This window comes from Tupaia chinensis, unplaced genomic scaffold, assembly GCF_000334495.1.
Source record: "Tupaia chinensis unplaced genomic scaffold, TupChi_1.0 Scaffold000659_1, whole genome shotgun sequence".
Classification (NCBI taxonomy): Eukaryota; Metazoa; Chordata; class Mammalia; order Scandentia; family Tupaiidae; genus Tupaia; species Tupaia belangeri.
In genome coordinates this window covers 9,860-30,284 of record NW_006160181.1, presented here as the reverse complement: position 1 = coordinate 30,284, position 20,425 = coordinate 9,860, and the positions used below count along the sequence as shown (strand labels likewise).

General features: G+C 53.8%; 1 protein-coding gene across 2 annotated transcripts in view; it reads left to right on the top strand.

Annotated features, from left to right (window-relative positions):
• ATP8B2 (ATPase phospholipid transporting 8B2) overlaps positions 1–20,425 on the top strand; it is a 30,122-nt gene that overhangs the window by 1,024 nt on the left and 8,673 nt on the right. The window contains exons 1-25 of one of the 2 annotated variants that reach the window (XM_006159783.3): positions 7–195; positions 1,422–1,480; positions 1,830–1,943; positions 2,052–2,150; positions 2,418–2,479; positions 2,580–2,652; positions 2,916–2,986; positions 3,225–3,304; positions 5,597–5,755; positions 5,985–6,073; positions 8,095–8,291; positions 12,544–12,752; positions 13,572–13,615; positions 13,896–14,061; positions 14,182–14,370; positions 14,517–14,632; positions 15,858–16,022; positions 16,107–16,218; positions 16,357–16,462; positions 16,608–16,752; positions 16,935–17,118; positions 17,261–17,484; positions 18,250–18,333; positions 18,667–18,912; positions 19,057–19,195. In XM_006159783.3, coding sequence (XP_006159845.1) covers positions 108–195; positions 1,422–1,480; positions 1,830–1,943; positions 2,052–2,150; positions 2,418–2,479; positions 2,580–2,652; positions 2,916–2,986; positions 3,225–3,304; positions 5,597–5,755; positions 5,985–6,073; positions 8,095–8,291; positions 12,544–12,752; positions 13,572–13,615; positions 13,896–14,061; positions 14,182–14,370; positions 14,517–14,632; positions 15,858–16,022; positions 16,107–16,218; positions 16,357–16,462; positions 16,608–16,752; positions 16,935–17,118; positions 17,261–17,484; positions 18,250–18,333; positions 18,667–18,912; positions 19,057–19,195 — 3,220 coding nt within the window. In that variant the 5' untranslated portion in view covers positions 7–107. Of the gene's footprint in view, positions 1–6; positions 196–1,421; positions 1,481–1,829; positions 1,944–2,051; positions 2,151–2,417; positions 2,480–2,579; positions 2,653–2,915; positions 2,987–3,224; positions 3,305–5,596; positions 5,756–5,984; positions 6,074–8,094; positions 8,292–12,543; positions 12,753–13,571; positions 13,616–13,895; positions 14,062–14,181; positions 14,371–14,516; positions 14,633–15,857; positions 16,023–16,106; positions 16,219–16,356; positions 16,463–16,607; positions 16,753–16,934; positions 17,119–17,260; positions 17,485–18,249; positions 18,334–18,666; positions 18,913–19,056; positions 19,196–20,425 lie in introns of those variants that run through there. The other variant, XM_006159784.3, reaches the window with a different exon arrangement.

Below are 20,425 nucleotides of genomic sequence, written 5' to 3'. Positions count from 1 at the left end.
CCTGTGAACGGCCGCAGCTCCTGCGCCTCCCTGGGGGGCTGCCCCGTCGGCACCGCTGAGGCCAAGGACCGACAAGCAGTGCGCCCTCCCCCACTCAAACCGGGATCATGACGGTCCCTAAGGAGATGCCCGAGAAGTGGGCCCGGGCCGGGGCGCCTCCCTCTTGGAGCCGAAAGAAGCCCACTTGGGGGACAGGTAAGGGGAGGCAGCTCCTGGTAGCTCTCCCCGACCGGTGCTTTCCCCTCCTGTCTCCCCATTGTCCTCAGCCTTCCCCTACCTTCCCCGGTCCATCCTCTTTCCAGACTCCGCGGATCTTGGCTCCGAAGGGTCCAGTCCCTGCCTTCTTCCTTTGCATGGTGGTTGACTCAGCTTAGGGGGCCCTTCTGGGGAAGTTTGTGGGCGTAAAGTGGCTCGGTAAGCAGGGAGCGCGGTGACGCCAGGTTGTTACTGCAGTGCACTCTCGGGGTCTTCGGTCGCAGGAAGCTGTCTGGAGTGCTGCTTTTGGCTTCCTGGCAGGTGTAAGGCATTACGTTTGCTGCTTAAAGGAGTAACCGACTTTTACTGCTGCGGGGTGTGGAGACCCCAGGAGATGGGCTGGGGGCCCCCTCTTAGGACAGCCTCTTGCTCTGGGACCTGAGCTTGGTGACTGCGGGTCCGGGATCTGCTGAGGTTCAGGGTAGGTGCATTTGTCATTCAGTAAGTGACAAATGAGTTGTTTAAGGGAAATGCGTGCAGACAGTAGGAAAGAGGTTACAGCTGGAGAGCCACTGTTTCAATGACGTCTCCTTCCTGCCTTCTTCATCTCTGTGTCAGTCGGTGTGACCCATATCCCTGACCCCCCTCCTACTTGAAGATGAGCTTTGAAATAAGGTGATGTCATTGTGGGCCAGTCAGAAGCCGCCGCTGGTGACATGTGACAAGCAGAGGCTCCTGTAGGGGGACTGCACGTGGGGCAGGGATGGTGCCGCAGCACAGCTCCAGGGCAGGGTGACCCTCATCTTGCCACCCACCCCACCCCACATGGGGGGAGGGCGGTACCGGGGCTGGCTCTGCAGTGGTCCCAGGGAAGGAAGCTTTGTGTCTTTAGCTGCTAATCCGAGTTATGAGGATGCATTCCTTAATAAAGCGGCGAAGGACTGGGGGATCCTCCAGAGGGGTGGGGAGAGGAACTGAGGGCTCCTGGCGGAAGGCTTTGACAGCTGGTAGCAAGGAAGAGAACCCGTCCTGTCTTGTGAACGTAACCTGCAGAGCCACGGTCAGGCTGGTGATGAGAGGTGGACCGGGGGAAGAATTAGTGACCACTCAAGTGTGGAATGAACCAGTGGCCCTGGGTGGGACCCACACTGCGTGGGGTGGGCCTGACGAGGAGTTGGCCCAGGCCTCAGTGACCGACTCCTGACCGCAGCTTCCTTCTGTTGCAGAAGAAGAAAGGAGGGCACGGGCGAACGACCGAGAATACAATGAGAAATTTCAGTATGCGGTAAGTGACACTAGACCACCTTCCCCACTCCCTGAGTCGGGAGGGCGAGGGAGGCACAGGAACACTGGGACAGGGCTGACTGGGAAGGGTGCTGGGAGGAGGGGAAAGGACCTTCCTCAGCCGCCTTCCATCTGCCGCTGTGCTGAATTTTTCGTGCCTTCACCTATCAGGGAAGCAGTATATCCTGACCTCAGGAAACTTCCTGCTCGCTTCCTCTCCCCGCCTCACCTGTGGTTGCTAGCTTGGAGGGCGGAAGTCTGGGGACGGGTACTGATGGAGGAGGCAGCCTCCGCGTGGTTCTGGGTTGACTCTGGAGGCTGCCTCATTGTCCCGTCTCCCGTTTCCTTAGAGTAACTGCATCAAGACCTCCAAGTACAATATTCTCACCTTCCTGCCTGTCAACCTCTTTGAGCAGTTCCAGGAAGTTGCCAACACCTACTTCCTGTTCCTTCTCATTCTGCAGGTGAGTGACCTGCAGTAGGTCCCTCCCGACTCACCCAGCCAAATAAAGCTGAAAAGGAAGGAGGCAGGGATGGGGACTGAGAGGCATGCTTCTCTTTCCTCTTTTCAGTTGATCCCACAGATCTCGTCCCTGTCGTGGTTCACCACCATTGTGCCTTTGGTTCTTGTCCTCACGATCACGGCTGTTAAAGATGCCACTGATGACTATGTGAGTTCTTCTCATCTGCCTTTGCCCGACGCCCGCCCCCAGCCCCAGCACAACCTCCTGGTGACCGCCATAGCCCTTACCTGATCCAGCGGGACCCATGGTCTTTTGGCCAGGGTGGGGAGGGGAGTGGGGAGAGAGCTGGTCTGCGAATGGGAGTGTGCACAGTGGTGATCCCCAGCCTGCTCTGAGCTCCGTGGGTCAGCCAGGCCCGCCAGGCCCAGAGCGGAGTGGGAGAGGGTGTCTTACCTTCCTGAGCTCTCTTTCCAGTTCCGCCACAAGAGCGATAACCAGGTGAATAACCGGCAGTCTCAGGTGCTGATCAATGGAATGTGAGTACTGGTTGGAGATGACGGCTCTGGGGAGGAAGAGGGTCCCCTGGGAACCTCTGGAGCTACTGACAGTCTCTTCACCGCCCTCTCGTTGCCTCAGCCTGCAGCAGGAGCAGTGGATGAATGTCTGTGTTGGTGATATTATCAAGCTAGAAAATAACCAGTTTGTGGCGGTAAGGGACCAGGTGCCCCCCCTCCCCAGGCCTGCAGGGCTCTTCCTCCTCTTTGGCAGAAGGGAGTGAGCCTGAGCCTTTCCTGACTTACTGTCGCCTCTTGAACACCCATGGAAGGAAACTTGATTGAGCGTGTGTGTGGGGGCTTCGCTTTTATGCTTGTAACTAAACAGACCATGGGTGCATGGCGAGGGCGTGATCACCGGAGAGTCCATGGTGGGGGGGGGTTGGTATTTGCACTTCTCATGAGGGTTTCTCTCCAGGCGGATCTCCTCCTCCTTTCCAGCAGTGAGCCCCATGGGCTGTGTTACATAGAGACAGCAGAGCTCGATGGGTAAGCGGCAGCCTCTCCATCTCCTCCCATAGCGGTAAAAAGTGTTTCTGAAAGAGGTTTCCAGGTCGGGGCTTGCGACCTTTTGGAAAATTTAGGGCTAAGGAAGGCTTTGGATATGTAAAAGTGTTATGTACCTGGTGTCTGCCTGGCCATGCAGTGCTGTTGCATGGTCAGGTGTCCCTGCCTGGAAATTAGAAGCTGGGGAGGGAGCCAGGACTCAGGGGTACTGTCCTTCCAGAGAGACCAACATGAAGGTGCGGCAGGCCATTCCGGTCACCTCTGAACTGGGAGACATCAGTAAGCTTGCCAAGTTTGATGGTGAGTAACCTTGACGATGCAGCCTGGAGAAAGACAAAGTGGTTGGGTTTGAGGGTTTGGATCGTCCCTTTTTCTTTGGACTTCTGCTGCTGTGAGTGTGCAGCTCCCTGGACTGTTGTGGGGAGGGGAGTGTTGGGGATGCCCAGTGGCTACCGCTTGCTTTTGAGTTGATGGTCATTTTAAGGGAGCTTTGTGGCTGATAGCTCCCTAAGCCGTGCATGCTGAGAGAAATGCAGCTCATTCCTTTTGCTTATTAGCTCAGAGTTATGATATCTGCTTTTTAAAACCAGACAAACTACACTGAGTGTATAAGAAAAGCTAATACCCCCTCCTGCCCTCTGAAGGTAAACACACTAATTGGCAGTTCAGTGTGGATTCATGTGCGCTTTTTTTAAGGAAGTTTTTACTTTAGGGCATGTGCACTCTCTGGGGAAGAGAGAGAGAGAGAGACAGTGAAAGGAAAAGTGAGAAATCACCCCCAGGGGGAATGGCCACACTGCAATCCCTTCTCCTCTAGTCTCCTCTAGGGATGTTGGGCATGCACGCACACACGCCTGGTCTGAGTTTTAAGCCATCAGGTCTAGGCCTTGAACTGTGGTCAACTACGTGGGAGTCCAGCGAAGTAACCATTATGTCATCTGCTGGTCACTCGTGCACTTTTAACATGTGTTTATACAGACATATGTAAGTAGAAATAGGGACCAATGGATGGCGTAATGGTTATGTTGCTGGACTCCCATATGGCTGACCATGGTTTGACCCCCAAACCCAGGACTTGAAACTCATGCTGGGCACGTGTGCATGCATGCCCAAGATCCTGAGAGGAGAATGGAGGAGAAGGGATTGCGGCATGGCCATCCTTGCAGGGGGTAATTTCTCACTCTGTCTCTATCTCTGTCTCTCTCTCTCTGGCAAGCACATGCACCTGTAGCAGAAATCTCTTTCTAAAAAATACAACCAAGCATATGTAACCAGAAATGAACAGGATCAAGTTTTATCAGTCTCTGCATCCTGCCTTTTTTACATATTAGATCTATGATGAGGTTTTTTTTTTTAGTTTTGTTATAGGGAGTGCTCCAGAAAGAGAGAGAAATCACTCCCTAGGGGTGTGGTTATGCTGCAGTCCCTTCATTCTCCAAGGACTTTGAGCATGTACACACACACTCCTGGCATGATTTTAAAGTTTCTAGGTCCAGGATTTTTTTTTTTTTTTTAAGAACTATTTAACTTTTTTTACTTTAAAAAATTATTTCTTTATTTAATTCCATTTGTTGTTATTATTTTTAAATTTGACCAGAGGGAGACAGAGAAAGACAGGGAAAACAAGAAAGCAAGCCGCCAGGTCTGGGATTCAAACTGCGGTCAGCCATGTGGGATCTAGCGCCTTTAACCACCACACCACCTGCCAGCCTCTGTTTACTTACTTTTAATTTGATCAGAGAGGAACAGAGTGAGAGAGTGAGAGAGAGAGAGAGAGAGAGAGAGAAAATGAGAACACAAGCCACCAGGTCCAGGACTTGAACCATAGTCGACCATATGGGGAGTCCAGTGCCCTTAACCACCACACCACCTGCCGACCCGTAGGTCCAGGATTTGAACTGAGCAGTCAGCCATGTGGCATCTAGCTGTCTTAACTTCCACACCATATGCCGGCCCATCTTACTCTTTTTAATAGCTGCATAATATTCCATAGACTCGATGTGTCATAATTTAGTCAGTGATTCCCTGACTGTTCAGTTGTTCTCCGTCTTTGGCAGTTTAAATAATGTTTCAGTAAAAATTGTTATGACTGTGGGCTGGCCTGTAGCACAGCAGTTAAGTACTATGCGTAGAAAGTGAGATCCTACATAGCCAAGTTCAAATCCCAGCCCTGGGGACCTGAAACACACACCAGCGTGTGTGTGTGTGTGTGTGTGCGCGTGTGCGTGTGTGCACGCATGCGCCCAGAATCCTGGCAGGATGGAAAAATCACTGCAGTGTGACTATACTCCTTTGAGGGGGTGCTTGCTTGCTTCTTTCTCTGGCGAGTGCACAGACCCCCTGGCAAGTGAAAAAAAGGTTTGTGACTTACGCTACTATTCCGTATAGTACTCTCCAAGGTGGCATTACTGGGTCCAACAGCATTAGTTCACGCTACCTCGTTTTTTTCCTGAAGAGTTGCACGAGCGCACACTCCCACTGGCAGGGGTGGATGGGCCCAGGGCCTTAAGCCCTCTCTCAGCTGCGTTCTTTCTGTCTCCGTGTCAGGCGGTAGACTGGACCTTGAACAGTGGCACTCTGTCTCCCGTTCAGGTGAAGTGATCTGTGAACCTCCTAACAACAAGCTGGACAAATTCAGTGGAACCCTCTACTGGAAAGAAAACAAGTTCCCCCTGAGCAACCAGAACATGCTTCTCCGGGGCTGCGTGCTACGGAACACCGAGTGGTGCTTCGGGCTGGTCATCTTTGCAGGTGAGCCTCCTAGCATCCCGAGAAAGAAGGGCAAGGCTGTCTTGGCCCTCCTTCAGGAGTGTGGGATGAGGCTGAGTGGGCTGGTAGGATCGTGAAGGTGACAGCCTTCAGCCCTGATTAAGCCTGTTGTACAGCCCGTCCCACCCCATCCCCGCATGTCCTGCAGTTGGGGGAGCAGGGCAGAAGCTGTGGGATAGGTTTGGTATTTTGCTTTCCCATTCTTTCAAAGGCCCTGACACGAAGCTAATGCAGAACAGTGGCAGGACAAAGTTCAAGAGGACAAGTATTGATCGCCTAATGAATACACTGGTGCTCTGGGTAAGGCTCCCCACACCTGGTTCCCTGCTTCTGTCCTGTGGCTCTCTCAGGTGGCTCTCTTCATTCCCATGTCACTTGCCTGGGCAGTAGGCTGGCTTTAGATTTGCCATTAAAGCCACCGGCAGGTCAGCTACTCAGAGGCCCTGTTCATTGCGGGCTTCTTTTAGACCTGGAAGATACTATTTAAAAACAACCTTAGGAACGGGTATGAATCAACAACTCAAAGAAAGCTCAAACAAATCATCCCTTCTCTGGATTCCAGTTACGATGCTGACTTAGTGTGGCATGTGACTTTCTGTTTGCTTTCGCCAGGGACAAGGAGGCCTTCATGGGGCATGGAGAGGGAATTAAAAGAAAAATTTCCATTTGGGAGATGGTTAGCAGGAGGGTCTTTTCGCCCAACTGCAAAGAATGAAGCATCCCAGAGGAAAAGTTCCTGCTTTAGGTTTTGGCAGTTCCTGAATCCTTCTCTTGTTTAGCTAGGCATCTGAGCTCCTTGTTGGGTTCTGCTCCCCTTCTCGTGCCCCTCCTGTCTGCTGCCTGCCCCCTACATGCCAACTTGGAAAGGCCGGGGCCAGCCTCTGGTAAGGCAGTTTCCGTGCCCTGACTGGAGAGGGTTTGCAGAAACGCAGCCTAGGGGAGCCTGGCTAAGCCTGTCTCGCAAAGGTTCCTATCGCCCCCTGGTGGTTGTTGGGCGCCAGGATGTGGAAAGCCTCTGGAGGCGGCTTCAGAAACAAATGTTAGAAATCAGATAGTTGTCTCCATTTCTTGTAATCAGCAAAACTTTCTATGCTGCTGCTTCAAGAATCCAAGTTTTATGATTTTTGATTAATCCAGAAATCTACATTTATGTAACTAGAGTTTGTTTCCCTGGCTAAAGAAAAATAAGAAGGCAGCCTGGTTGACCGGGCAGAGGCGCAGTGGTAAAATACAAGGTTCTGCAAGGCTGACCCATGTGTCCGGAGACCTCTCTGAGTATGCCAGGCATGAATGTGCCCGGATGTGGGCCAAGGCTGGGCGCAGATTAGGATGTCAAGACTCTCTTGGGGTGCTTCTGTCTTTCCTTCTTTTTCACTCTCTTGCTAATGGAAGAAATAAATACATACACTTAAAAAAAAAGGTGGTCAAGGGACCAGCAGTTGGCGTAGTGGCTATGTCGCTGGACTCCCATGTAGTCAACCACGGATCAAGTCGACTTAAACTCACGCCGGGCACGTGTGTGTGCGTGCCCAAGATCCTGAGAAGAGAATGGAGGAGAAGGGATTGCGGCATGGTCATCCCCCCCTGGGGAGGTGATTTCTCTCTTTCTATCTCTCTGTCTCTCTCAGTCCTTCTGGCAAGCGCACGCGCCCTATAGCAAAAACCTCAAAAAAAAAATGGTGGTCAATATGAAATGATGAACACTGCAGTAACTTGGCATTTTTGTTGGGCTGTGAAGGCTTAGCTCAGGTAAATGAGTAGTTTATAGTAGCATTTTTGGTCTGTTGAAAGTGGATCACCCCAACATTTCAAAGGCTCCTGAAGGTCCCAGACTGCCACACGGGCAGCTGTTCAGCTAATTTATGCTCTGCGTCACGCAGATGAGAAAATGTCCAGAGAGAAGGCCAGCATCACTTCTGAGCTTTTTCCAGTAAAACATGCTGATTTTAAGATGCCTCCGCTGGCCATTATGTGGCATGGAGGTTAAGGCGCCGGATCCCATATGTGGACCCCATGGTTTGAGTTCCGGATGGGTGACTTGAAAATCACATTAGGCATGTGTGCGTGCATGCCTCGAATCCCAAGAGGGGAATGGAGGAAGAGGGATTGTGGCATGACCCTCCTCCTGGGGAATGGCGTCTCACTTTCCCTTTCTCTGGCAAGCACACATATCCTATAGCAAAACCAAAAAATAAATGAGAAGAAAAGGTACCTGAGCGTTTGAGGGCTCAGGGTATGAGGCATGACTGCCTTCAGGGATGCACTGGGTCTGGAGAGATTCCTAAACGTCAACCTAGTCTCTGCTTCTCATCCCCCTCCAGATTTTTGGATTCCTGGTCTGCATGGGGGTGATCCTGGCCATTGGCAATGCCATCTGGGAGCACGAGGTCGGGACACGCTTCCAGGTCTACCTGCCGTGGGATGAGGCGGTGGACAGTGCCTTTTTCTCTGGCTTCCTCTCCTTCTGGTCCTACATCATCATCCTCAACACCGTCGTGCCCATCTCGCTCTATGTCAGGTACGCGCGCTCGCAACGGGGTCTCTGAGGGAGCCCATGTCCTGGGAAGGCTTCTCCTTTCTGTGCAGATGCAAATTCCAAGAAGGAACTTGGAGTCCTCTTATTTCTGTACTTGGGACCTTTTTTGTTTGGAGAGGTTTTTGCTATAGGACGCATGCGCTCTCCAGAAAGACAGAAACAGAGAGACAGAAAGCGAGAAATCACCCCGTAGGGGAAATGGCCACGCCGCAGTCCCTTCTCCTCCATTCTCCTCTCGGGATCTTGGGCAGACCCACACACACACACACACGTGTCTGGCGTGAGTTTAAGCCACCAGGTCCAGGACTTGAACTGCGGTAGACTACATGGGAGTCCAGCGATGTAGCCATTACACTAACTGTTGGTCCCAGTACTTGAACCCTTTTACGGTAGCTGTTTATCTTTGTATGCAGAGCAAACTTTTTACCATAGTTTCCTGGCACTTTGGACTGTGTTGGAGCAACACCCGTATTGATTTATTCGGCGTGCACTTATCGCTTGCTCGCTCTGTGTGAAGGAGCGTGCTAGGTGCAGTGGCACGACACAGGTGAGTTAGGAGGGACTCTCCTAATTGGAGTCTAATAGGGGAAGGAAAACTGAAACAGGTTATTAAACAGAAAAGCAACAAGTACCGTAGAAGTAGTTTTACCCCGAGTCTTCTGTGTGAAGCAGGAAGACACGGAGGCGTGTAAAGTAGCCTCTGCCTTCACAGGCAGCAGAAGGGTTAGGAGGGAAGACAGGAGCAGTGCAAGACCTGGAAGTACGGTGCGGGAGCTGCAGAGTGCCAGCAGCACCGATCCCTGGGTGGTTAATCGGGAAGAGCATCTCTGAAGAGGCGTCAGTGCATACAGCAGTGACTGAGTAGGATGGGTGGAGGTGGCGCTGGGAAGGTGAGGAGGAGACCAGGGCTGCAGACATGGCCTTGGACATGGGAACGTAGGACTGGCAGCGCGGCAGGAACGTGGGCCTGAGTGAGAAGCTGTCGGGTGGGGGGAGAGAGAAGCTGCTCCTGGTGGAGGGCCTCCGGGCTTTGCCTGTCGACTTTGTACTTGGTAAACCATTAGACGCTTTTTTTTTTATTAAATTTTGCCACAAGGCATGTGTGCTTGCTGGAGAGGGAGAGAGCGAGCGAGCCTGCCATGAAGGGAAGTGGAGGATGCCAAAGGAGGAAGGAAGAGGGGCCAGAAGAAACTCTTTTCTGCTTAGTGCCGTACACTTGAGATAAGAGAGCCTGTGGCATTTTTGAAGGAAATGCTTTATGGAGTTGTTCAAAGCTCTTCCTCTGTCCTTTTCCTTTTTTTTTTTAAATTGTCAGAGTAGCACGTGCGTATCAGAGTATGTGAGCACACCCCACTGGGGTGCAGTCACAGTGCAATCCTTCTTCATCCATTTCTCCATCCTGTAAAAATTTGGGGCATGAATACAGGCCCAATGTGTTTTTCAAATGTCTGGGGCCAGGATTTGAACTGAAGCCAGCTATGTACGATCTGCCTTCCTATGCACAGTACTTAACTGCTATGCTACAGGGCCAGCCCCTGTCTCTCTATCTCTCTCTTTCTTTTTAAGCTTGCCATAGGATGCATGTGCGCGCCAGAGAGAGAGAGAGAGAGGACTGATCCCTCAGGGGGGCTGGCCACACCACAGTCCCTTCTCCTCCATTCTCTTGGCCTCCATTCTCCTCTTGGCTTTCGGGCACGTGCACACACATGCCCAATGTTTTTCAAACTGTTGGGCCTGGAACTTGAACTGTGTAGTCGACCATGTGGGCTCCAGCACCTCCATACTGCTGGCTCTGTCGCCTATCTCTTGTTCACATTAATTCCCCACTAGTCCCCAAATCCTAGTGCTGGTGACAGTGAGTAGAAAATACAGCATTTCTCTGCTGAGGGTGTGCAGTTTGGGATTTCTTGAGAGTTTTTTTGGAGGTTCTAGCAGGGGAGCACAGCTACTCATATACCCTTGACTGAAAAACGGTCCCCCTCTATTGGGGATGGTCGTCCTCTTCGACCGAGTATGCGGCTTCGGGAGGGACGCACATGGAGCGGTGAGGGAGGAAGGGGACACCCGTCTAGCCAGCCAGATCAGCTGAATCAACCCTGGCCATCAGTGGGGTGACAGATGTCACAGCTGGATCGCCCTCACATCTGAGCCTGGGCTTTCTTGAGCATTGAGAGGATGGTTGAAGCGTTTGGGTTTAGTTCTGTTTGCTCGTAGCTGTGTGACCTCAGGTAAATGCACAGTCCCCTGAGCCCTCACGTGATTTCTTATGTACAGTAGGAACAACTCTGCCTGCTTTACCTGCATGGGGACGTCTTGATCTGAGATATACACTGGAAAATACATTTTTTAGAGACATTTTTGCTATAGGCACGTGCACTCGCTGGAGAGACAGAAACAGAAAGCAAGAAATCACACCCCTGGCCCCCAAGTGGGGGGATGACCACGCTGCAGTCCTTTCTCTTCCATTCTCCTCTTGAGATTTTGGGCACACACGCACATGCACCTGGTGTGAATTGCAAGCTGCTGGGTCATTATCAAGCGCACAGTGAGAAACTGAAAACGACTCCAACCACAGTCAACCATGTGGGAGTCCAGCAATGTAACCATTAGACCATCTGCCGGTCCCAAAAATACGTTTTAAAAATAGGAAGTATGGACCAGCTGGTGGAGTGGAGGTTAAGCCCACTGATCCCACAGGGCCTGACTGTGGTTTGAGTCCCAGACACAGCAGCTTGAAAAACATGAGTGCATGTGTGTATAGGCGCTCAAAATTCTGAAAGGAGCTGAAGCCAGTAGGTGGTGCTGGATCCCACATGGCCGACTCTGTGGTTCGAGTCCCTGACCCGGTGGCTTGAAAATCACGCTGGGCACGTATGCATATGTGCCCAAGAGGTCTCCCAAGATGTCAAGACGAGGATGGAGGAGGATCACCATGTGGCCATCACCCCGGGGGACGATTTCTCTCTTTCTCTGTCTCTGATGAGCGCACGTGCCCTATAACAAAAACTAAAAAAAAAAAAAAAAAAAAAATCCTGAAAGGAGAAATGGAGGGGGAGGGATTGCGCATGGCTATCTCCATGGGGGATGCTTTCTCACCCCTACCCCTGCTCTAACCAGGACTGTATGCACCCTCTAGCATGTTAAAAAAATAATAGTAAAAGAAAGAAAGGAAAAGTTACCGTGCAAATACTGGGCTGTAGCATGTCCATCGCTGTCATTTCAACTCCCGTTCGTTGTTACTACCTACGTGTTCCCTGGTTGGCGACCTAATTTTGTTTCCTCATCTTGGGTGTTGCTGTCCGTGCCTTGTATCTGTGTACCCAAAGCCAGTGCTAGCTGCCTAAGGACGTTCCCTCTCCCAGCCTCACGAGGTGACGGTGTGTACGTCTGGGGGTGGCAGGAGGGCTGAGGAGCTGCCTGAGGACAAGGCTGTGAAGCCGTTTTCAGTTTCTCACTGTGCGCTTGATAATGGGATCCTGAGGTCAGAGCAGCATTCCAGATATAGCCCCATTGCTTGGCTGTACTGGACCTAAACACAGGGCCCTTCCAGAACAATCCATCTCTCAACAGTAATAATGAGCAAGGCAGAAGGTGTGAACAGACCCCGCGCTGTTGAGCGTGCTATGCCGCCGTGCACGCGTGCTTCCCGGGGTCCTCCTGGAGGAGCCCCTCAGCTGTGCCTCCTGTTCTTTGGGAAGCCAGAGTCAGGCTTGTGGTGCCCCGAGCCCAGGGTTGGGCAGTGAGGAGGTGGCTGCAGGGCCTCGGTTCGCTCTCGTCAGCGTGGCCCTTGGAGGTGGCGTCTGTCGCTGGGACCGCTGGGACAGGCACAGCACCCTCATTACTTCTTTTTCTCTTTCCTTCCCTCTTGCACTTTCTCTTGTTTTTCTCTGCATGGTTTCTGTATTATTAGTCCTGAGGTAAGAACTGGGTGAGACCCTTGTCTGCAGTCCCCTCGCCTCCTCCACCTGTGCGTCTGTCCTGCCTGTCCAGGCCCTTTGCACCTTTTTGTCTGGAGGGCGTCAGAGGGTCGGGTCGGGTTGGGAGTGCCTTTGCCGCTGTAGACAGCCAGCTCCACCTGCAGGTTCTCCTTGCCCTTTCCCACCCAGGCCCCTGCGCCCAGGTGTCTTCTCCATTCTGTTCTCGTGTCTCCCCAGGCCAAGGGCCTGCAGCTAAGGCCCAGGTGGGTGGGCACCCCTGCCCCTGCACACCCCGACCTCACCTGTCCCCTGTGCAGTGTGGAGGTCATCCGCCTCGGCCACAGCTACTTCATCAACTGGGACAAGAAGATGTTCTGCACGAAGAAGCGGACGCCCGCCGAGGCCCGCACCACCACCCTGAACGAGGAGCTGGGCCAGGTGGAGTACATCTTCTCCGACAAGACGGGCACCCTCACCCAGAACATCATGGTCTTCAGCAAGTGCTCCGTCCATGGCCGCAGCTACGGTAGGCCGCCCCTGAGTTCGCCCCTGCCTTCAAGGACAGGCCAGGCTCCCGCAACTTCTTGACCCTGGGTTTTACTCCTCTCCCACCCGGGGCTGAGGGGCCTCGACAGAGCCCACTCTGTACCCGCGGTGAGGAAGCAGGCACTAAGCCTCCCCTGATGCCCGTGCCCTGCTCTCAGCTCCAGGCCGCGGGGGAGCTCCTTGACTGTTGGAAACGAAGCCCACGACACTGGCCCCTGGGCATCCTGGCCAGGCTGGACTGTAGCTGCCCCGGTGGAGTGCTAGGCTCCCCCTGTGCTGTGGCTCAGGGCCCTTGTGAGTCTCGAGTGTGGCCTGGCCTTCCAGTGTGGCCCTGCTGCGGTGCCTTGTGGCTGAGCTGCCGGGGTGGCTGGGGCAGGGCGTGGGGCTGACGTCTGCAGCGTGCGCTCCCTTGTCACTGCCGTTTGTACTAACGTGGACCTTGCAGCCAGCGTGCGAGGCATGGTCTGCTTCCTCAACTGAAGAGTGCCGAGTTCCGGGGAGGCCCGAGCCCTGGGTGGCGGTGGGAGTGTGCGGAACTGGAGCCGCCCAAGGGGGGAGTGTTGGGGGTGCTGGGCATAGGGGTGGTGAGGATGGAGTGGTGAGCAGTGGGCACCATGGCCCTGGGCTCTGGGTGCCTGTTGCTGTTGTCCCTTGACTAAACAGGGAGTATGGTGACATCTGCTCCACAATTAGTGTCGAGGGTTCCAGGAGCCTGTGCGGGTCTGTGTTGGTGGCTTCTCCCTCCCGGTTCCAGAAGCTTCTGCTCTGACGCTGCCCTCCTCTGTCCTGCTGTGTGTAGGTGATGTGTTTGATGTCCTGGGACACAAAGCGGAGCTGGGGGAGGTAAGATGTAGTCTCCATAATCGACCCTTGTGCCAGTGAGACCTGGGGCACCCCTCCGGGGGCCACCGCGGTGGTTAGGAGCCGTGCGTCGGTGGGCAGGCAGTGGAAGCTGCTTGGAGAAGCGCGTCGGAGAAAGAACTGGCGGCAGAAGTGGGAACTTTGAGGCCCTGGCAGAGGACCTTGGGCTCTTCTCCTGAGACTTGGGAGAGCAGGAACAGCCCCATCCCTGGGATGCAGCTGATAACCCAGCCTTTCCTAAGAGCCCACTTACCTGTTCCAGAGGCCCGAACCTGTCGACTTCTCCTTCAATCCCCTGGCCGACAAGAAGTTCTTCTTTTGGGACTCCAGCCTCTTAGAGGCCGTCAAGATGGGGGACCCTGACACTCACGAGTTCTTCCGCCTGCTTTCCCTGTGCCATACGGTCATGTCAGAAGAAAAGAATGAAGGTGAGCTGAGGAGCTGCTGGTCCCCTTTCCCACCCTCCTGGCACCCTGGGCTGGGGCTTCCTGGGTGGGCCGCATGGTTGGAGGGAGACTGTGCATACTGCGTTCTTCCTCCCGACCCAGGAGAGCTGTACTACAAAGCCCAGTCACCGGACGAGGGGGCCCTAGTCACTGCCGCCAGGAACTTCGGCTTCGTGTTCCGCTCTCGTACCCCCAAGACAGTCACTGTGCACGAGATGGGCACAGCGGTCACCTACCAGCTGCTGGCCATCCTGGACTTCAACAACATCCGCAAGCGGATGTCCGTCATAGGTGAGGCAGGGCTGGTGCCGGGGGGCCCCCGCAGCATCCAGGTCTGGAGGGGGGCACTTGCCCTGTCACTCTTATTGATGTGTTTAGCTTGGGGTCTTCACCCACCTGAGTTCTTCTGGCATTTTCTCTCCCTGGCCTGCTTATAGTGCGAAATCCAGAGGGGAAGATCCGACTCTACTGCAAAGGGGCCGACACGATCCTGCTTGAGAGACTCCACCGTTGCACCCCGGAGCTGCTCAACGCCACCACAGACCACCTGAATGTAGGCATGGGACTGTGGCGGCTTCTGCCGCCTTCAGGGCTGGGGAGGGATTGCGGGCCTGTGCGGTTCTCCTTGCTTTATTTTTTGTTTTGCTTTGTCTTACATGTTTAAGGTGCACTGGGACCAGCAGTTAGTGTAATGGCTATGTCGCTGGACTCCCATGTAGTCGACCGTGGTTTGAGTCCTGGACCCGGTGGCTTAAACTCACTCCAGGCACGTATGCGTGCATGCCCAAGATCCCGAGAGGAGAATGGAGGAGAAGGGATGGTGGCGTGGCCATCCGCCCTGGGGGTGATTTCTCGCTTTCTGTCTCTCTGTCTCGGTCTGTCTTTCTGGCGAGCGCACGTGCCCTATAGCAGAAGCCTCTCCAAAAAAAGAAAAAAAAAAATGGTGTACGATGTGATGTTTGGATGTGCGTGTGCAAAGTGAAGTCAAGCACGTGAATGCAACCCCCATCTCACGTCTCCTGTGTGTGTGGTGTGAGTGCCGGAAATCTCTCTCGGCAAATTGCCACTGTGCAGTATTTTTTATAATAGAGAGCACAAGTATGTGAAACAAGGGAAAGAGAAAAAGGGAGAGAAAGAAAGAGGCACCCCTGACAGGTCTCATCGCACCGTGACCCCTTTCCTCCAGGCCTCCATCTCCTCATGGTCCTGGGTACCGGTGTGCTTGCGTGCCCTGTGCCTTTAAGCTAACCGGGGATTTGAACCTATGGTCAGCCATGTGGCCTGCAGCCTTCAAGGGCACTTGTGTTATGTTTTTTAATTAAAGCATTATTTTGCTAGGGCCAGCAGGTGGCATGGTGGTTTAAGCGCTAGATTCCACATGACCAACTGTGCTATTTGAGTGCTAGAGATTTCTTTTCTCTTTTTCTCTCTGTCTTTCTGGTAGGTGTGTATGCTCTATAGCAAAAAGTAAAAGAAAAAAAAAAATTCTTTCGCTATAGGCTACGTGCGCTTCCCTGAGAGAGACAGAGAGAAAGCACCCTGCAGGGGGATGGGCACACCACAGTCCCCTCCTCTCTCTTCTGTTCTCCTCTCAGGATTTTGGGCACGCACATGTACGTGTACCCTCAGCCGGGACTTGAACTATAGTTGGCCATGTGGGGGTCCAGCTGCCTTAACCACTGCACCGCCTGCTGGCCCCATGGTGTTACGTGTTGTCCTGATGCTGTGTGTCAGCTGTCTGGACTTACTTGGCCCTGGCTTTCCTGACTCGCCTCCAGGAGTATGCAGGGGAGGGGCTGAGGACGCTGGTACTGGCCTACAAGGATCTGGATGAAGAGTACTACGAGGAGTGGGCCGAGAGACGACTCCAGGCCAGCCTGGCCCAGGACAGTCGGGAGGACAGGCTGGGCAGCATCTACGAGGAGGTTGAGAGCAACATGATGGTACGGGCTGCAGGAGAGGCCGTGGGTGGGCCAGGAGGGCTCCTGCCCATGACCATCGGGCCTGGGACCCTTGTATATTTGCAGCTGCTGGGTGCCACGGCCATCGAGGACAAGCTTCAGCAAGGGGTTCCAGAGACCATCGCCCTCCTGACGCTGGCCAACATCAAGATCTGGGTGCTAACTGGAGACAAACAAGGTGGGGACCAGCGGGCCAGAGGAATTGTGTCTAGACGGTAGCCCCGTCGGACCATTCTGTGTAGCCGGGGCTGCTGGGCAGGGAGAGCGCTGACCGTGTTGGGTGCCTGTCTGTAGCGCCTGCATCCTCTCTTGGTAGAGACGGCCGTGAACATTGGCTATTCCTGCAAGATGCTGACGGATGACATGACGGAGGTGTTCGTAGTCACTGGCCACACCGTCCTGGAGGTGCGGGAGGAGCTCAGGTAAATGACAGGCCCAAGAGAAGTGGTCGCCTGTGCTGGGCCCAGGGGTCGGGTCGGAGGTTCTGGATGCCAGCTAGACTTGACTCCCTACTCCCTGCTGCCGTTCTGGAAGGTCAGCATTACCGTTTTATTTCTACCATCACAGGAAAGCCCGGGAGAAGATGATGGACTCATCACGTGCTGTGGGCAATGGCTTCACCTTCCAGGAGAAGCTCTCCTCTTCCAAGCTCACCTCTGTCCTGGAAGCCGTCGCCGGGGAGTATGCCCTGGTCATCAATGGTCACAGCCTGGTGAGCGGCACCACCCTTAGCTTGGACGGCATCTTTCCAGAGGCCGCGTCTCTCCAGCCCGCATTCGTACAATGCCTTGCCTGGTTCTTGTTTCCTCTCTCGGGCTCTCAGGGGACTGGGAGGGCTGCTGCTCCAGGTGCCTCCCGGGAAGACTGTGGCTCTCACAGGTTTCTGTGGTCTAGGCCCACGCCCTGGAGGCAGACATGGAGCTGGAGTTTCTGGAGACAGCATGTGCCTGCAAAGCCGTAATCTGTTGCCGGGTCACCCCCCTGCAGAAGGCACAAGTCGTGGAACTGGTTAAGAAGTACAAGAAGGCGGTGACACTTGCCATTGGGGATGGAGCCAATGATGTCAGCATGATCAAAAGTGAGTGTGTAGGCTGGGCGGGAGGACCAGGAGGGATCCACTGGGATCCGGGGACCAGGGAAGCATGCTGAGTGGGGGCTGTCACAGTGAATTGTGCAGTGTGTGGTCATCGTCATCTTCTCATCATTTCTCTTTTCTGTAGCGGCTCACATCGGTGTGGGTATCAGCGGGCAGGAAGGTATCCAGGCTGTCTTGGCCTCTGATTACTCCTTCTCCCAGTTCAAGTTCCTGCAGCGCCTCCTGCTGGTGCATGGGCGCTGGTCCTACCTGCGCATGTGCAAGTTCCTCTGCTATTTCTTCTACAAGAACTTCGCTTTCACCATGGTCCACTTCTGGTTTGGCTTCTTCTGTGGCTTCTCGGCCCAGGTAGAGTGTGTTCTTAGTCCATTATGATGGATGTCTGTAAACTCCTGAAGGGCAAAGATCAAATGTGTCCAGTTCATCCCTCACCCCTAGGGTCCAGCTACTTTCTGGTGCATGTATTAGAAAAGTTCTTACTGCTGGGGCCAGCAGATGGCATAGTGGTTGTGTCGCTGGACTCCCACATGACTGACCGTAGTTTGAACCCTAGACCTAGTGACTTGAAATTATGCCAGGCACATATGTGTGTGTGCCCAAGGTTCCAGGAGGATAGAGGAGAAGAGATTGTGGTGTGGCCTTCTTCCATGGGGAGTGATTTCTCACTTTCCCTCTCACTCTCTGTCTCTCTCTCAGGCGAGCGCATAAGCCCTATGGCAAAAACCACTTAAAAAAAAAAGAAAGAAAAGGAAAAATATGGTGATATAGTGGTTAAGGCAGCTGAATCTTACATGGCCAACTACGTAGTTTGAGTCTTAGACCCAGTGACTTGAAAAACACACTGGGCACATGTGCATCCGTACCCAAAATCCTGAGAGGAGAATGGAGAAGTGATTGCGGCATGAACATCCATCCTGGGGGGTAATGTCTCACTTTCCCTCTCTCTGTCTCCAGTGAGCACATGTGCCCCACAGCAAATATATGTGTGTATAAAAAGCTTGTGGAGAGGGAGTTCTAGAGGGTGTCCGTATGTGATACCAGCTGTGTCCCGTGCCTGATTTGCAGTGAAGAAAAGTTGCATGCTTGCTCCTCTCTGGCTCTGTTCTCTTGCAGACCGTCTATGACCAGTATTTCATCACCCTGTATAACATCGTGTACACCTCCCTCCCAGTCCTGGCTATGGGGGTCTTTGATCAGGTATGGGGGAGTTGGTGGGTCAAGTGGGATAGGGAGAAGGACATTGCTGTGTAGTCACATTGATATGGATGCGTGACACTTGTGGCCACCTCCGTGGTCTCTGGGAAGACAGCTCCCTCAGCTGGGGACAGGGTGGCTGATTTTCCCTTTCAGCAGCAGTGACCTGTAAGTCCCCTGGGCTGCTGAGCAAAGACTGACTGGGGGCAGGTGGCTTGAGGTTGATTCTAGCCATCCAAGACTTTGGACAGGAAGAGGCAGGAAAAGGGACTGCCCTTGGCCATCTTGAATCAGGACGGCAGCCTCTGAGGCCGTCTTCTCCCTGCCTCCTGACAGGATGTTCCAGAGCAGCGGAGCATGGAGTACCCAAAGCTGTATGAGCCAGGGCAACTGAACCTCCTCTTCAACAAGCGAGAGTTCTTCATCTGCATTGCCCAGGGCATCTACACCTCTGTGCTCATGTTCTTCATCCCCTACGGGGTGTTCGCCGAGGCCACCCGGGATGACGGCACCCAGCTGGCTGACTACCAGTCCTTTGCAGTCACGGTGGCCACATCCCTGGTCATCGTGGTCAGTGTGCAGGTAGGAGGCAGTCCAGGAACTGCCTTCTCTGGACAGAGTGAGCCTACCGTCCCTGGGGCTGCCTGGGGCGCCCCAGTTCTGTTTCTGGGAGGGGAGATGGGGTTGTGGGGTTGTTCCTGCCTATGACAACTCCTGCTTTTGCAGATCGGGCTGGATACGGGCTACTGGACAGCCATCAACCACTTCTTCATCTGGGGCAGCCTCGCCGTTTACTTTGCCATCCTCTTTGCCATGCACAGCAATGGGCTCTTCGACATGTTTCCGAACCAGTTCCGGTTTGTGGGTGAGTCCTTGGGGCCTCCTCTTGAATCAGTGAGGAGTTAGCTGGCCTGGACTAACCGGGTGGTTGGCCAGTCTGCACATCACGAGCCAGAGCCATGGTTCAGTATGCTCATGATGTGCCAGGTGTTCTGGGAAGTGCCATGGGGTATCAGGGTGCCTCTGCCCACAGCCCAGCAGAGCTTCCATGCCCATGAGGAACAGCCCTGTCAGGCCATGGGAGGTCTGAGAGTGGCAGGCTTCATGGTCTACCCCTGCCGGTGGGATGGCCAGAGACAGCCCCGTGGAGGAGGCTGCTGTGCGTGGAGACACGATTGAGGGGTCGATTCCATGTTGCAGGGCTGCAAATGGGCAACGGTCCTTGTTTCTAGGCTGGAAGGTGGGGCAAGAGTCCCGTGAGAAGCAGTGGAGAGAGGAAGGGAGGACGACTGAGGGAGCTGAGCCAGGCGGTCGGGTTTGCATCTGACCTGCCAGGAGTCTGTGTGTGTGTTTACTTAGAGGAGGCGGTGAGGAATTTCATCAAAAGATTGGTCTAGAAAGATGAAGCTGGCGGCCACGGCCAGTGAAGAAGCTGCTGTAGTGACTTAGGGCAAGGTGGTTCCAAGCTGTGCCAGGGCAGCCGAGTGGGTGGAAGACGGTGAGGTGGCAGACAGATGTACGGGTCTCGGCATTTGTTCCCGACATGTTTGTTCTTTCCTCGGTCAGGCATCCTGTCAGCACCCACCCTGTGTCGCCCATTATTCTGCATTTAACCAGACAGAGGGCTTGTCCTGGGTGTGGGGGAGACAGGCAGTCTGCAGCTAATGGACGAATAATTGGGACGGATAGGTCCTATGAGCACATCCAGTGGGGGAGCGTGACAGTCAGTGAGGGAGCTTTTGAGGAGGGACGTTGGCAGAAACATCTGAGTGAAGGGAAGAGAAGCCACGTGGCTCTGTGGGAGGGAGCAGTACCGAGGTGTGGGCGGGGCCTGCAAGGGGTGTGGCCTGCCAGGAGCCCAGGATGGGGCCTGTGGTGAGGAGAGAATCAGTCCAGGCTATTTAAGTGCTTCCAGGTCAGAGTAAGAACTTTGAATTCAATATTTTAAAGTATTTATTTAATTTTATTTATTCATTCATTTATTTTTTAATTGATGCGGGGGAGTCCCCCACCAACCAGGTCCAGGACTTGAACTGTAGTCAGCCATGTGGGAGCGTCCAGCACCCTTAACCACCATGCCACCTGCTGGTGGCGC